This window comes from Falco rusticolus, chromosome 6, assembly GCF_015220075.1.
Source record: "Falco rusticolus isolate bFalRus1 chromosome 6, bFalRus1.pri, whole genome shotgun sequence".
NCBI classification, from domain to species: Eukaryota; Metazoa; Chordata; class Aves; order Falconiformes; family Falconidae; genus Falco; species Falco rusticolus.
The window spans coordinates 29,258,317-29,274,135 of NC_051192.1; the positions used below are offsets into that span (position 1 = coordinate 29,258,317).

The following is a 15,819-nucleotide window of genomic DNA, read 5'->3' on the forward strand; positions in this document are numbered from 1 at the left end:
AGCTATTTTCTATGACTGCAATATTTTCACCAGTTCTGTGTTCTTTTTAAATCTAGTCTTGAGGCTGTTGCAGAGTGACTTTCTCGCCTCTTCCCCTCCATAATCCCCTTCATTTGTATGGATTTGTTCCTGACAATCTGTAAGACACAAACAGGAACAGGCCAGTTTTATTCACATGGACATACTCCTCTTTAAGTGTCTCTCAGCTTTCAGAGCTTTGAAGCAAGCGACCCACCACAACCTCCTTCAGCCAGGAGGATGCTGGCATTTGCTGACAAGGTCCAGCACGGATTAGTCTGACTGCTAAACTGCTGCAGGAACGGACACTCTCTGCCTTACACCGCATCTAACATTTCAGTCCAGATTTCAAACACCCCTTTGCAAAGCAGGGGTAAGTCTCAAATGCTAAAAACCTGCGTTAAATACATATACCAAGAATATAATGTACCGAGTACATGGTAAAAAATATGCCTTAACACATATGGTGTCTGAAAAGTTAAAAACCAGACATTAACACTTACAAACACAAAACAAGAGCATGATCAGAACAAAGGTTTACTAAACTTGACTTTTTCTGAAATACTATAAAATCTAACAATTATCAGTTGTCTCTAGGACATGCAAGTTAATTGCGTACTTCAGTTGAGCATAACAGCCCAGTATTTCTGACGTGTCAGCAGTGCGACTCCACCTGCCGCACAGCAATCCACCCCTGGAAAGGCTGTATGGCTCAGGCTACTTTGAAGTCTCCGGCACACTTTGGAAAGGCAACCGCTGGGCCCGTTTAATGTGCCAGTCTCCTGCGGCTGCTGGCACTGCAGCCGCTTCCCTTCCATGCACCTGCGTCCCTCCCCGTGCCACAGGTCTCCGGAGCCAGGTGGCTAAGGCCGCCCCACCCGGACAGAGGGCTGCCCACAACATCCTTTAAAAAAAGCCATAATTAACTCAGCCTAGAACTTTAACGCACAAAACCCCGCACACATCACGCACGCACGGAGTTACCACCCCGGGAGCCGGTTACAGGAGCGCGAAGCCCCAGCACGACCGCAGCTCTGCTGCAGGGGCCGGACGCTCCCCTTCGCCCCGTCCGGCTGCGTACCCGACCGCCCCGCTCCTGCCCACCCCACTCGTGCCCGCCGGCCCCGCTCGTGCCCGCCCCACTCGTGTCCACCCCCCGCCGCGTCCCCGCGCCCCCCGCCGCGTCCCTCCCCGCTGTGGCAGCGGGAGCGCCGCCCGGGAATTAGCATGCCAACAGCAAAATAATCCTGTTGCTTAATAATATATATATATATGTATGTACGTGTGTGTGTATACGTATACACGCGTGCATATATATATATATGGCCTGCCAACTTCGGGGGGTCGCCGGCAATGCTGGGGGCTGCGCGCGTTGGGGGGACCCCCCCGCCCCCTGTGCAGCACCCCCAGAACAGCGGTGGATGGCAGAAGGAGCACCCGGGGAGCGGAGGGGAGGGGGCGGAGGGGCCGAGCCGGCCCCTCGGTCCACGGCAGGAGGAGGAGATACCCCGCGCTGCAGCCCAATGGGAATAGTGGCGCTTCCCTTTCTCCCGCTTCCTTTCTCCACCCCCAGCCCCGGGCTGGGGAGGCGGGAGGCGGCAGCGCTGCAGCCCGGCCACCGGCGGGGCGCGGGGCCACTAGCAGCCCCGCACGGCCCCTTCTCCGCCTCCGCAGAAGCACCTGCCGGGGGAAGGATGCTGGGGGGCAGCCGCCCCCCGCCGCGGGAGCGCGGGCTGGCCCCGGAGCCGCCCCGGCGAGGAGGAGGAGGAGAGGAAGAGAAAGGAGCCGGAGGGAAGTGGGGAAGTTGTGCCTTGCCCGCCCCGCCGAGAGCCGGAGCCGTGGGCCCCGCCGGGGGGGCGCGGGCCGCCCCCTCGCTGCTGCTCTCGCTGCTGCTGGGAGCCTCGGCCCCGCTCTGGCTGCGGGCGGAGAAGCTGGGTGAGTGCGGGGGGCGTGGGGGGACCCCGGGGTCCGCGCCGCGCTGGGGCGAGCGGCGGTGGGGGTGCCGGCGCCCTCGCCTTGTCGCCCTGCGGGAGCGTTGCCTGAGCTGCTCTCGGGCTGTGTATAGTTGACCTGGTTAATCCTCGCCGGGTTTATCCCCGTGTCTGAGTAGCTGCGAGATTAACATAGTAACCGGCCTTACGGTAAATGTATACTACGGCTTTCTTGATCCTTTGTTAATTAGGATTTTTTTGTTGTTGTTGTTCTAAGTCAAAGAAGTAGTGGAGGAAAAGTCTCCGGCAAGTTGCGGGCGGGAGGCAGGGAGCGGCTCCGGCGGTCCCCGCGGTCCCCGCTGCCACCTGGGCGCCCGGCTCCGGCCGCGCCTCATCGGCCCCGGCGGGAGCCCCGTGCGCGGCGGTCGCCTCTCGGGCACCGGCAGCGGGGCCGGGGCCGGCGGCCCTTGGCCCACAGCTGGATACCGGCAGGTCTGCTCTTCTGCTGAGAAAGAGAAATGTCCTTACTCGTGCCGGCACAAAGTTTCGTGGGAATCTCAAGGGGCCCTTGTAAGCCCTTTTGTGGTACTGCAGTTTGCTAAAATTAGGGCCCAGGTACTATTGTCCTCACCCCGTGTTTTCATGCGGCTCACGGTTAAGCTTCCTGTGTAAATTACATCTGCCTTCTGCTGCCGAGGAGTTGCCCCCTTTTGGCTGTGGCATTGCGTGGCCAGTGCATCCATCTTAGAAGAGTTCGCTGACAGCTACTGGTAGCGTAGTTAACACTGGAAATTAGGCGCCGTAATGAGCTTGACAACACGTTCAGATAAATTAATAGTCCCCGTATTAATGTGGCAACTTGGCTACAAATTCCAGAACCCAGTGCTGTGCATTAGCATTGCATCCAGGTAGTGGTACAAAGTACTTTGTTGGGCTGATTTATACTTGTTTTTCCCGTAACTTCCTATTAATGCAGCTTTCTGATACAGATCTCCACAGAAGGGAGAACTTGGTATGAGTTTTGTGTCGCCTTCCACTTGCCAGCATCATGCCAGCTTTGCTATTCTGTCCTCAATATGTTTCCCCGTTTGAGACTCCAACTTGATACGCTCCAGGAAGTACATATGTAGCAAAGAAAAAAATATTCCTTCAGTCCCCTCTTTTCATCAGTGTTTTGGCAGGTTTTTTTATTTGTTTGTTTCTTCTTTCACCAATGTTTGTCTCGCACGTGATGACATCAAGGATAAAGTCATTTGGAAAGTCAGTTAGAAATACTAAGTTTGCTGAGATTTCTGGGGCTTTTAGTGCATACAGTGGCACTAAGCATTAAGTATGAATCCTACTCCTGTTCTGTATTCCCAAATTAATTGGTAAAAGCACTTATGTTCAAGGCCAGGTTGGATGGGGCTTGGAGCAACCTGGTCTAGTGGAAGGTGTCCCTGCCCATGGCAGGGTGGTTGGAACTACATGATCTTTAAGGTGCCTTCCAACCCAAATAACTCTAATTCTATTTGTGAATCTATGTTAAAAAATGTTTCTACTATCAAACCAACAGCATGGAAACACAAGTACTATTTTGCCTGGTTTTCTTTGGACCAAACTGAAATTTGCAAGATAGTCTGTCCAGTGTCTAGAAAGCAGAAGAGAATTTTGACCCCTGTCTTCCCTTTCCCCTCGGGGAGCAGTTATTCTGTTTGTTTGTTTATTGATATTACCCTATAAATTAGGGGCTAAGTGTTCTAAAGTCACACCAGTGGAGAAAGGAGATAAGGGTAAGTGGATACAAACTTCCTGTTGTGCAAGCTTCTTGACTTCATTTAAAAGTTGTAATGGAGTGCGCAAAGTGCCAGAGTGAATCAAGCTTGAGTTTCAGCTAATTCTGCATCTTGTCACCACTGGTGTCTCCCACCAGCTGGTTCAAAGAAAGATGCGCTGGTTTAAATATATTGAGTTAAAAATACGCATTTTTAAAAATATAGTAGTACATTTTTCTGGCTTCTCATGAGCTGTCTGTACAACCTGCTTTTTTCATGACCAGCTCACCTGCCTCTTCACTTTTTCTGGAGGGATGTTACAGAACAAGGGTGAAGCTGCCGTTACAGCTTCTGTTTTCTTACTTATGTTTTAAATTAAGGGAAAGCCTCTTTTTTTCACTTGGCTTGGTTACTTCATAGCATGGCTCGTTATCTGAGTGTGACTGCAGAGCCCAAGTGTCTGCTCTTTTTCTGCTCTTGAAAATGTGTTAAATGTGTGTGTGGTTCGAGGACACCTATGAAACATGGAATAATGATAGGAAAGACAGCATTTAGTGAGCAGATTCTAATTAAAACATTTATAAGCTTAGCAGGTTTCACCTGGGGACAAATATCACATCTATGACTGTCCATGAGTAATAAAGAGCTTTGGGATTTATAATAGAAGGCTCTTTTCCCTTTTTATTCTGCTGTATGCCAATCTTTAACTTCTCTTGCGGTTTCAGTTGCCAGTTCTTTGCTGACAACTACAAAATACACCTTGCTTCCCATCTGCCAACCTCATGCAGCCATACCTGACCTGGTATCTCTTCTCAAAATCTCCTTCCAGCAGTTCAAACCCAAGGCAGAAGGGAGGCAAACCTGAACATGTTATCTTTGCCTTTTACTGTTCTCTTGTTTTTTCTTCTGGCCTCATTGAACAAGACCTTGAACCACGTAATTGTGGGCAGCAGAAATCAGAGTTGAATCCGAGTCTTCTCAGAGTTTTGAGTCTTCTATTACATTTCTGACCAGTAGGACTTAAAACTGACCTGAGGGTTGACTGTTTGTAGGAAGGCATAAGAGGAATGGGGTTTTTACTCTATTAAGAAGAAGGTTTTAAGCCACTGCTCTTGCTGAAACTAATTTATTTTCACTTCATATAAAGTACAGCAATGGAACTAGTTCATGTGGGCTTTGCAAGTGAGCACCTGAACATGAAGTTTGCTTGCAGTATTGCTGGGTCTGTTGACAGGTGTGCCCAGCGCCCAGTTGGAAGAATTGATGGGCAGTAGACTTTTCAATGTTTTGAGGCAAGGCTGTTATTTAATATGACAACAGCATATGCAGTAATTATGAGAGATTATGCTTGTTCTCAGGGGCTTGTAAAAACCCATACTGAAGAATATTGGTGTGATCGTGCTAGTCCACTTTGCATGCCCGTTTCCAGCAGTTTGAAATGCAGACAGAGATGAATCTTTCGTGTACACACACATATACCCACCCACCCCCCAGTTTCTGAATATAAGTGATTGATAAATTTTCCGTTTGTTTGCATTTTTCCTTATGTCTGCTTCCTCCCTTGACTCCCTCCATCTTGCCTTGTGAATGCTGACTAGAATCACTAAAGAAGGAGGCAACAGTTTTCTGGTTGCAGTTCATAAGCAATGCGTGTACCCACCACATGAAAACTGCAATGTTTTCAGTCGCACAGACATTGTTATAAATAGCTCTAAGCCTGTTATATGTCCTTCTCTTTAGGTTATCCAGGGGATGTATTGCAAACAAAATTAGAGACAGGGAGGCCACTGGGAGTCTTGCTGACAAAGGAGGGAGAGAAAGATGCCTTGGGAAAATTGTTACCTGCATATGCATGTAATGTGCGGGGCTGTTGAATCCTACCTATTTTGTGAAAAATATTTGTTGACTTGCATATGCAAAATACACAAATTTATATTTATCAAAACTGTCACTTCAGTCCACTTGAGCTACACGTGTAGCCCAGTAAAAATTAGTTTGAAAAACACTGACTTTGAGGATGCTTACACTGCTGTGTAGATGCCTGAGGTAGCTTCTCAAAGCTATTTTAGGTACCAGAAATAGTATAGTTTTGAAAGCCCATCAGGGCTGACACATCATGCCAAGAAGTGTGGTCCTGAGTGATGGTCACTGAAGTTCTCAGCATAGACGTCGCTGTAGTTTGGGGCCGGCTGTATTGTATCACATGCCCTCCTGTGGCACGTACTCATCAACATATGGGTTTGCACCATCTGCTAAAAATAAAACAAGCCAGACAAAATCAAAATAAAATCCTTCTGACTGGATTCAGTGGAATGGTATTGGATCCCAACCATCTGCAATAAAAAATGTTAATAGCACCGCATAAGAATGAGCACACAACTTCCCCAAAAGGTTTAATTAGCGTTACAACTGGGAGTAGGAAACTTCAAACTGGGACAATCTAATAGTGATGTTTAAATAAAAAGGGATAGTTGTTTGACTAGTTTTAGGAGTACAGATATCTTCATTTTAGCTTTCAGAATAAATTACAAACTATCTAATTAAACTGATTTTTGCCTGTGAAAATTTTGTCAGTGCTAAAGCCCCATTTTTGAGGTTGGCTGGATGCTTGCACATAGAGAGGCTGCCAGTAGTTATGGTTAGGATTGTTGATCCTGTGTAATTAAGCCTGAGAGCGTTATGAGGAGGAAACATTTTGGTCTTTCCTCCTCTCTCTTTCCTTGTCTCTTCTTCTGACAGAGCCAGGACTTGCCTCTCAGGGGGTTCCTTCCAAGACGTGAAGTCTTAGTTTGATGGTGGTGAGGCTTTCTGCCTGAGCACGGTTTCCAGTCCCAGCGTGACCTTACTCTTTTCTGTTACCCTGGTGGGATGGGGTGCTGTCCGGTGGCAGCAGCTGCCTGTGCGGCAGCTCTGCACTGCTTTTCCACGTAGGCAGAGGGAAGGATGAGGGTGCCCAGGCCGTGCTGACTTTGCTTGTCTCCAGAGTTTCAGTAAAGGTGTTCTCAAGTGCCATAAAGAGGGACAGGAGAATAAATGTGGAAAGCAGGGCAGGACAAGGCTAGAAACCTGGACCTAAGGCCTCCTAGAAGACCATGATCTTATTTTTGATATTTAGAATCACACATCTAGGCTCAGGCTGCTCCTATAATTACAATAATGTTCATCAGGCATTTAGTAGAGCTCTAAAACATTGTTTGTTCCCTCAGCTGCTGCATAAACCTTGTTTCCATCACAGTTTTAATCTTGTGTTGTTCATTTCTGGCACTTCCTCCACAAATTGTTCAGCGATATTGAATTTCAGTCTAACGCTTTGACATTAAAGTTGGAATCATGTTGATGTCATCTTCCAGATGTTCATGTCTACTGAATAAAAATTATGTTTATTTGTTCTATTTCAAATTACAAAAACACATAGAGAATTCTGGGTGCGATCCCTCATGCTATACAAAGGCCTGTGTGTCCTGTCAGAAATCAAACAAAACTTTTCTCCATGGTGTAGTAGGAGAGACCTCAAAACATTGGAAATGTGGGTGGATTTCTTCACCCATCCGAACAGAATGGCTTTGTTATGTGCCTCGGCCTTGTTGTTGCAGCTGTGGTAACTGCAGAAACTACTTGTATTTTGCTCTGGTGCCACACCAGTTCTCTGTTGGTGGGTTGCTTTGACTTTAATAGTCAGCTATGCTTCATTTGTAAAATGACCTTGTAACAAACAAAGTCCATTTTGTTCTCCAGATGAAAAACTGAAGGAAAAAATATATTTTAACCTGTGAAATAAATTCAAGCATCCTGTGGGTCTCCCTCTACCAGGAGGTTTTGGCAGCAACATCCAAGGTGCACACCAGTGCTGCTGCCCTCCCTGTTGTCTCAGCTTGCTCCTAAAGCCAGGGGGTATTATCCCATGTTTCTTGTGTCAGCACAGTGCAGGGAAGTTGAAGTTGAAATGTTTGGGAGCCACAGAGCTGAAGGCTTTAAAACAGAATTTCAATAGACAAGCTGTAATATGAAGTATTGTGCCACATGCGGTGAGTACTTGGGTGGTCACATTAACATTTTCAAACCCAAGGAGGAGTCAGCACTTGCTGATCTATTAGTATTTAGTCAGAGACAGAACAGGCATAGCTAAACTCACGGACCTTAAAACATGCTGATTTTCAACAAGTGCTAACGCTTGTTTTTGAGAATGAATCTACTGATTTTTTAGATGAAATTAAGTCCCTGTGTTCTCTAGGTGGAAAGCAAAATAGTATTGTATCAAACTAAATCGAGCAGCTACACTGAGGTATTTACTCTTGAGATGAGTGAAAAACTGTTCAGACCTTTCTGCTGTACACTGTTTCAAAACTTAAGAACATGATTGTTTGATACAACTGCTAATCAAAAAAATCCAGTCAAATAGAATGAAATTACGGAGTTTCGGTGTAAGTGGTATACACAGGGTAGCACAAAACATTTTCTCTGTACTATTTTTCAGATCCATTTGCAAATAACCTTTTATGCAGTCTCATATTAACATGTCACAGAGCATGCAGAAACGGCACTGTGGATCAAATACAGTTCTACAACTGACACTGTAGTACTTAAGTAACAGTGTGACTGCTTTCCTTTTTTTTTTTTTTAAAAAAATTCAAATATTTTTCACAGCAACTATATGTAACCACAATGAACCAGACAGATTACTAAATTTCCTGGTTTATGCAGTCTCAGAGTGTACCATTCTGGTTAATATCTTGATGATAAGTATCAGGCAGGCTGGTTGCGCGAGAATGCTGAAAAAAGGCATTTCTTGCCTTCAGTACTCGAGATCAGGAGCCTGATGTAGCTTTTTTGGCCATACTTTCGTCTTAGTTCAGTTAATTTTGGGGTCCATTTCTACTGGGCTTGTGAGGAACCACTTGTTATATATGGAGGAAATAGCTAGTTTCCTAGAAGCTGGGTTGACTGACTCAAAAAGCAAAACAGAAAATTGCATCTGGCTAGTAAATAGCAATTATTGTTTTAATCACAAACCGATTAATTTTCACTTGAGATATTTGTTAATTTATACCTTGGGGATAACGGGGTGTGTGTGTGTAATTTGCATTGAGAAAAGTGGTGTGCTTTCTGTTGTCCTTTCTTACTAACAAACCATGTATTCCACCCTGGCACATGAGCGAAAACGGTGAATGTGTGCTTGTTCAAGTAAGCTGGGACAGGTTTGATTTCAAAAGAGACCACCCTTCGTTACTGATAACTGTTTATCTTGCTTGACTTGTATCACACTAACAAGGGAATTACATATTATAAAAAGGGTGATGGTGGTTTCATTCTATCGTGTTCAGCCATTTCCTCCTACCCAAATTGAAGCTGTTCTGAAGTCTTGCCTTCCCACCTGCTACAGTAACTGGAACAGTTCTGCTTCAGCCTGTCCCTTAGCCTGGTGTCTCTGAATTTCCTGTCCCTGTGGGTTTGTCAGTCCTTAGCACTGCTGTGAATATTCCTATTCCTGTGCAACCCAATATTCGAGTCTGGCCCTGAGCTTGCAGCATATGTTTCCCACACAGTCCAAATTCGGTGCAATATACTGTAAGTTAATCTCCAGTAAAGCACAGTGAAGAGAAAAACCTTGGAAGAAAACAGATGGAGAAAGTAGAGCAAACAATTTGCATATATATGATATGTCTCTCAGTTAAGATTAGCATTTCCTACTTTGCCTGAAAAGCCCTTAATAAAAATCCAACTGCATGTTTGCCTCAAATCAGTAGAATCAGAGAAAATGCCCTAATGCCACAATGTCCCCCAACCCACAGGGAGCCCAGCATGGGGTGGGGTCTCCATCTTCCACTGCGGTCCCATGTTCCTGCTATGCTGCAGGCAGAGGACAGGGAAGAAACCTCTGTCTCTGCAATATTTGTTCCGCATAGCCTTTATAGCACTGAAGTATCACTGGGGTCCTGAGTTACTCTACATGGCCAGCTGGTGGAGGAGCATGAGCATCTTCCCGTTTATGTACCATCCTTCAAGGTTCCCTCTGAGCATGCAGTTACAGCAAGTGCTTGGGGATGAACTTGGTGCCTTTTCTGCACTTGAAGCCTGTAATGTGGATATGTATCTTAAAGTAGGCAGGTATTTGTTAGAAAACAAAAAATCAACTTCCCTTTTACAAAAAGGAGACTCTGCACTTAAGATTGCTCTGAAATTTCCATACATGCATAGCTCTGTCCTCATATCTCTTTCCAAAAACACACAGACCAATAAAGTGTTGAGGTGGTCAATCACAGCAATATGCCACCTCCATAAACAAAAGCGTTGACAAATATTAAATGCAGCTATGCAGGAAATAAATAAAAATTTACAAATCTCTTTTGTTGCAGCAGTAAAAAAGGCATAGAAGCTTTCTCACACCCACAAGCTTGAGAGTGCTGTATTTAGAGTGCTGAAAAGCAAATTCCAGTGCTGAAACTCACTTCTGTGGAGGACTACATTTGGGTGTACTGCCTAAGTCCTGAAAGCAGTGACTAAAACATACTTATTTTTGACATGTACTCCAGTACTGTCTGTCTTTCACAGATTGTGATGGAACTAGATAGTGATCCTGAAAAGCAAAGGCAAACTAGTTTGCTACTATTTGGGTATTTAATAGAAGCAAAGCAAGAAAATTGTATGATGCTGTTTACATTTTTGTGTAAACCTTGTCTCTCATGTGTTACAGAATCTTGTTCTTTATGAAGTGCAGCAAGTTCTTAATCCTGTGTCCTCATAAATAATTAATGGAAAAAGGACTACCAGGGTGTAGCTGCCGTTGTCTCCTTTTGGCACTGTGATTTCTGTGGTAATCCGAATTGTCATATCACCGAGGTCTCATGTGTGAATGTAGCTAGTGTTAGGTTTCATTCCAACATTAAGTCCCTAACATGTGTATGCAGATGAGATGCTTGCTCTCCAGAAAGTTATTTGATTAAGCAGCAAAATTAATCCAGTCTTTATGGATACAGTGAAACTGGAAGAGTTTCAGTATATGAGTTTCTGGCTCACATTTGTGTTCATTTAAGTAAGATTTACTCTCCTACTTGTTAAGGTTGCAAACCTGAATGCTGGGTGTGAAGTTTCCTCTTTGGTGGAACATGGCTTCCTGTTGATGGAAGAAGCTGCTTATAAGGAGATTTCTGCTTTGTTTTTGCATTTCAGCAGCTAAATAAATAAAATCTCAGATCTTGCTGGGTTTTTGTCTTTGCAGACTTCTGCAAAGGTGAGAGGTTTCAGGGGTAGTAAAGGCTGCCTGGGTTGGTTGTGGCAGTCCTGCAAAGTCACTGCCATGTAGCTCAGCACAGCTGGAAAGATTTCCCTGGCTACTGGCATGTGGCAGTGCTTGCAGTTGCTGTAGAACTCTCTTAACTTTGAAAAACGGTAGTACAGATGTAAGCTACTTTGCTGGTTAAGACACTTAGAATGGTTGTTAGGAGTATTTTTTTTTCTATACTTGATGATGGCCATCCAACGTGGTTACCAAAATAACTTTGTATATTTTTGAGGCAGAGCATCTCCTGAGGCTGGCAGCAGGGGACACCCTGGGGAAAGCCAGCCTCCGCCCGCAGCCGGAATCGCAGCGGGAGGGGTGGCAGCTTGGGCACACGGTGGGAATTTGTGATTTATGGAACCAATTGGAGATCATTTGCTGCTTTTTCATTCCTGCTTTAAGAGGGACATTACAGTAATAATGTCTGTGAAGAGGAGGAAAAACACACTGTGGTTTGTTTGACCTTCTCCTTTTGCATCCCTTTGAAGCCGGTAAGTAAATAATTTGGGCAACATATCAGCACTCCGCAATGTTCCTTTCTTTTGCTGTTCTACCTTCTGTTCCTGCTCTCTCAGCCCTCCTCCAAGCCACTGCTTGGTTAGCTTGGGCAGCAAAATGGGTGTCCTGAGGAATTGCTGCAGCACAGGGATTAGAATGTTTCCTGGGAATCTAATGGAGTCAAACAAATGAAAATGCAGTTCAAAGAAGAAGTTTACACACTATTTATTTTGCATTTTGCAAAGTAATACTTGCAAAGTATACTTGAAAGTATACTGCAAAGTGGGGGACTTCTTCCCTTGAAAAGATATTAATACTAATTTAAGGACCATGGACGATTGCAGTCACTGTTTTTTCAGATGTTTATAGACTTGGCCTTAGTTTTCAGTGGTTTATTTGAAAACAGTTTTTGCTGTATCCACAAAATATTGTGAAGAATGTAAAGCTGGACTTCTGAAAAAAAATGCCTTGGATATATATACTTCTTTAGATACAGGGCTCAGCCTGCTGCTCAGGTGGTGTAAATGGCATCTTCCCCGAAATTGTGGTTTGTGAAATCCCCAAATGCATGTGGTCACCCCCACTGCTGCTCCCTGTGACGCCCGTGGCTCTGTACCCCAGCACCACTGGGGACGGGGACTGGGGTTGCTCACCTGCTCAGTAATGCCTCAGGCCCACAGTGTTGCCCTTTGTTTTTGTTACCTGCTTGAGCCCATTGCCAGGAGCAGCACAGAGGCCTGACACCTTCATCGTTCTCTGGAGAAATGACGGGTTCAGGTCATGGTTGCATGGTGGTCTCTCTCTCTCTCCCATTATGATGGCTCAGTGAAGAGCTGATGCTCTTGATGCAGGTTTGGCAGTGGAGGGATTGGAGATGAAATGCTTAATTCTGGGTTTTACTCCATCACCTCAGAGCAGTGAAGGTACAAACCGTTTGTGTTCGCAGTGTGCATGATTCTGTTAGTGCAGCCGTATGAAAACCTGAAGTGTTGTCAGACCACAACAGTGGATTTGGATGGCATCTGGCAAAAAGTCTTGGTTTTTCCCTGATCTTTTCTCCTATCCCACATGAGCAGGGAGGGCACAGGTTTGGCTGGAAAGAGTTGCTTTCTTTTTTAGATACTTGTCTGTTCTTACGCATAACTCAAATCTTCTCTTAAACACGGGCACATAACTCCTTCTTGACTCAGTTATTATTGTATCTTTTAATAAGCTGGAGTTATTGAGGGAAAGCAACATGGAAGATGAGGCGAATTTCACTTCTCCCTGTGGGGCTTCTCGTCAGAGCTTGCAAAGCCGTACCTTCAACTCAGTGGCATTTTCTTCACTTCGGCTGTGTCCATTTGCAGCTGTGGCTCTTCAGAAAATGCTGATTTCTGGCTGAATCAAGAATGTAGGTATACAAACTCAGTTTTCTTGCTCTCTCCTCTCAAGGGAAGGAGGAGTTGGGAAGGAAGAAGGACAGGCTGGCAGCGCCCCACTAGCTTTGCACCCTGGCCTCCACGCAGGGTAGGGAGAAAACACCCTGTCCTGGGCACCATCATGATGGTGGGCATGCAAAGGATGTCAAACTGGGGGAGAGGAGGCGGAGAGGGAAATAAGGTTGCTTTGGGTGTCTTCATCCCAGTGGAAAGAGATCAGCAGCCAAGGGGCAGCAAGTAGTGGGAGCCTGTAGCCAGAGAGGCTGAGAGAGAAATGCTGGTGCCTGACAGGGCTTGCGCAGAGGGGTGGAAGAGGACAGGGAGCTTCTGGCTGTGTGTGTGAGCACACCTAGGTGTAACACGTATTTAGTGCTGGAGTGAGTCCAAGTCTGTTATTAACTGCTTCGTAAGGGTGAATCAGAAGGATGAAGGCGGCAGCTGTTTGCTGCCAGGATGTTGTAGCAATGCTTCTGAAAATGTACTTTGATATCATGCTATGTAGCTGTTTTGTAGTTAGTGGTATAAATGTGTTTCATGAAAGATGCAGCATGTGGAAACTTTTTATAGCAGTTATTTGAAAAACTGTAATCTTCTCCCTAACTCAGAGGGTGATGTGCTGAGTGCTTGGATGAAGGCAGGGTACGTGTGCCCTTATGTGTGTGAGCAAGGGGTGGAAAAGCCTGGGAGACAGGAGTGAAGAGGCCAGGGCTTGGCTGTGCACTGGATTTGGGAAGAGGTGGGAGTAGAGTCAGCCTAGCCAGGTGATTTTGGGTGGCAGGAGGGTACCTGAAGGAACCAGCATCATTTTCAGAGGTCTCTAACTCTGCTTCTTCTGGGATCAACTCCATTTTGCTAAAGCCACAGTATCTGTTGGGGCTATGTCCAGGGCAGCTCACAGTGTGGGGCTGGAGCTCATTCGTGGGCATCGATTTCATTGCCTACATCCATCCTGGGCAGGGTAGATCCTGGAAGGCGCCCTTGTGCCCATGAGCCAGCAGCCATGGTCAGACCCAGCCCAGACACAGCTACTTGGAGCTACGCCTTCACCTTGTCCTACGCACATCCATCATGCATGTGTCTGAGGATGGGAAATGGTGCTGCCTGCCAGCCACCTGGTACCTCCTCTTGCCCTCCCCACAGGGACATGTGCTGGTGTCTTCTGGCAGGTTCCCAGGTTTGGTTTCACATGCAGGCGCAGCTCTCAGCGAGCACCGTGTGAGGGGGCAAGGTGCAGGCGGCGTGCCCGCTGCAACGGCAGAAGGTGCCGGTTGTGGTTCTTACTTGGGGAGTTATTTCCACCTTCTGCTGTAGGAGGCTATTTTTATCTGTGGTAAACAGCCTTCATTCCAGCGCTGTGTGATCTCTGGTGCAACCTGTGCGTAGGCCAACAGGCGGGCACCCGCGATCCAGAGACCATGATCTTGATCTTTATTCAAATGCCTGTGGGAACTTTGTTTACAAAGCATGTTTGATGTGCTTTTAGTAACTCTTGGTGCTGAGGAGAGATTTTATTAAATCTAAGTGTGTTTTGTCTTTCTTGTGCTCCAAAGATTTTGCTTTGCTCTTGTCCAGTGAGAAGTGGTGAAACCTGGATGTCCAAGGCAAGGCTGCCAGCTTCTTGCCAAATGGGGTGATAGAAAGCAGTTTCCTAGAAGTAAACAGTAAGTGAAAATGTAGTGTTAGCCAGAAATCCTGCATTGAACTGACCAGCTGAATACATGTATTTCCAGCCAGAAGAGCTGTGCCAATAGAAAAGAGTGCGAGATCGGGTATTTAAACCATAGTTTTCATAAGGGGAAGCAGTTGTGTTTTAAATGGAAACATATCTGAGGCTTGGTCAATACATCTCTATTGAAAATCAAAATGTAATGTGGAAAATAATGTTAAGAACCAAACTAATGGTATTATTGTTCACATTTTTCATTTGAAACTGTGAACAGGGATACGTTTTGAATTCCTTACAGTTTGCCTTCATTTCTGAGCCCTTGATATATAGTGGGATTGTATTTTTAAATTTTTTATTACATTTAGTCATTAAATCTCTCTTTCAATGAGTTACCAGATCCTGAGTTTTATTCCCCCTTCCCTCCATACCTTCACACTCCTTGCCTAGGGTGCATTTCCTAGCAAATTTCAGTCCAAGATTTTTATTTTGCTGTGGTAATCTTGCTGAGAAATTAAAAATTTAGAGCTGCAGTCAGGCTTCTCTGTAAGAAGCAATAGTTACTAGGGCTTGGTCTGACTTTTTGCACGCTGCTTTGGTTCTTGTGGTGAACAAGCTTTTGTCATGACCTTTTCCTTTGAGGCAGACAGAACAGAGGCAACAAGGGATGTTACGAGGCAGGATGGTGCTGTGCTTGCCTCTCACCAGCTGGAGTGTTTGAATGACCATGCTTCATCAGTGAAAAGTCGGAAAATAGCATTTATGCTTTCTCAGCTCAAAAGGTATTCTGGTGTTAATACGCTTCAACACTGACTGAAAGGCAGATGTAAAAAAAAAAAAAGGAGTTTCCCTGGGAACAAGACCTTGTATAACCTCAACGGAGATTGGCAGGCTGAGGTGTCTGGTGCCCAGTTTTGCCTGTACGCTTTCTGCAGAAATACAATGCTTTGTGACCTGGACAGCTGTCAGGGTCTTACCATGATAGCAGTGTCTTTTCAGTTTTGTACCACAATGGGTCCTTGGGGTTGTACCGATGTGACACAGGCCAGAACATAGCCCAGCGAGGGAAGACTGTGCAACACTAGACTTTTCATTTTAAGGAGTTCATCCCCATGACATTTTGTTGTGGTTGTGTAACTTTTCCCTTTGTTTTTTCCTTTTCTTTCCCAATAAGGGTAAGTTGCAAACCAAGTTCTGGGTTGTAGTTACTTTATTTTCATCAGTCCAACTAAAGTAAATGCTTACTGATAGAAACACA

At 45.6% G+C, this 15,819-nt stretch overlaps 1 protein-coding gene across 1 annotated transcript in view; it reads left to right on the forward strand.

Moving 5' to 3' along the window:
• Nucleotides 1-1,601: 1,601 nt before the first annotated feature.
• The window catches only part of DCBLD1 (discoidin, CUB and LCCL domain containing 1), a 50,310-nt gene continuing 36,092 nt past the window's right edge, over nucleotides 1,602-15,819 (forward strand). The window contains exon 1 of the mRNA XM_037392346.1: nucleotides 1,602-1,953. Within this exon, the coding sequence (XP_037248243.1) occupies nucleotides 1,713-1,953 (241 nt within the window). The 5' untranslated portion in view covers nucleotides 1,602-1,712. The remainder of the gene's footprint in view (nucleotides 1,954-15,819) is intronic.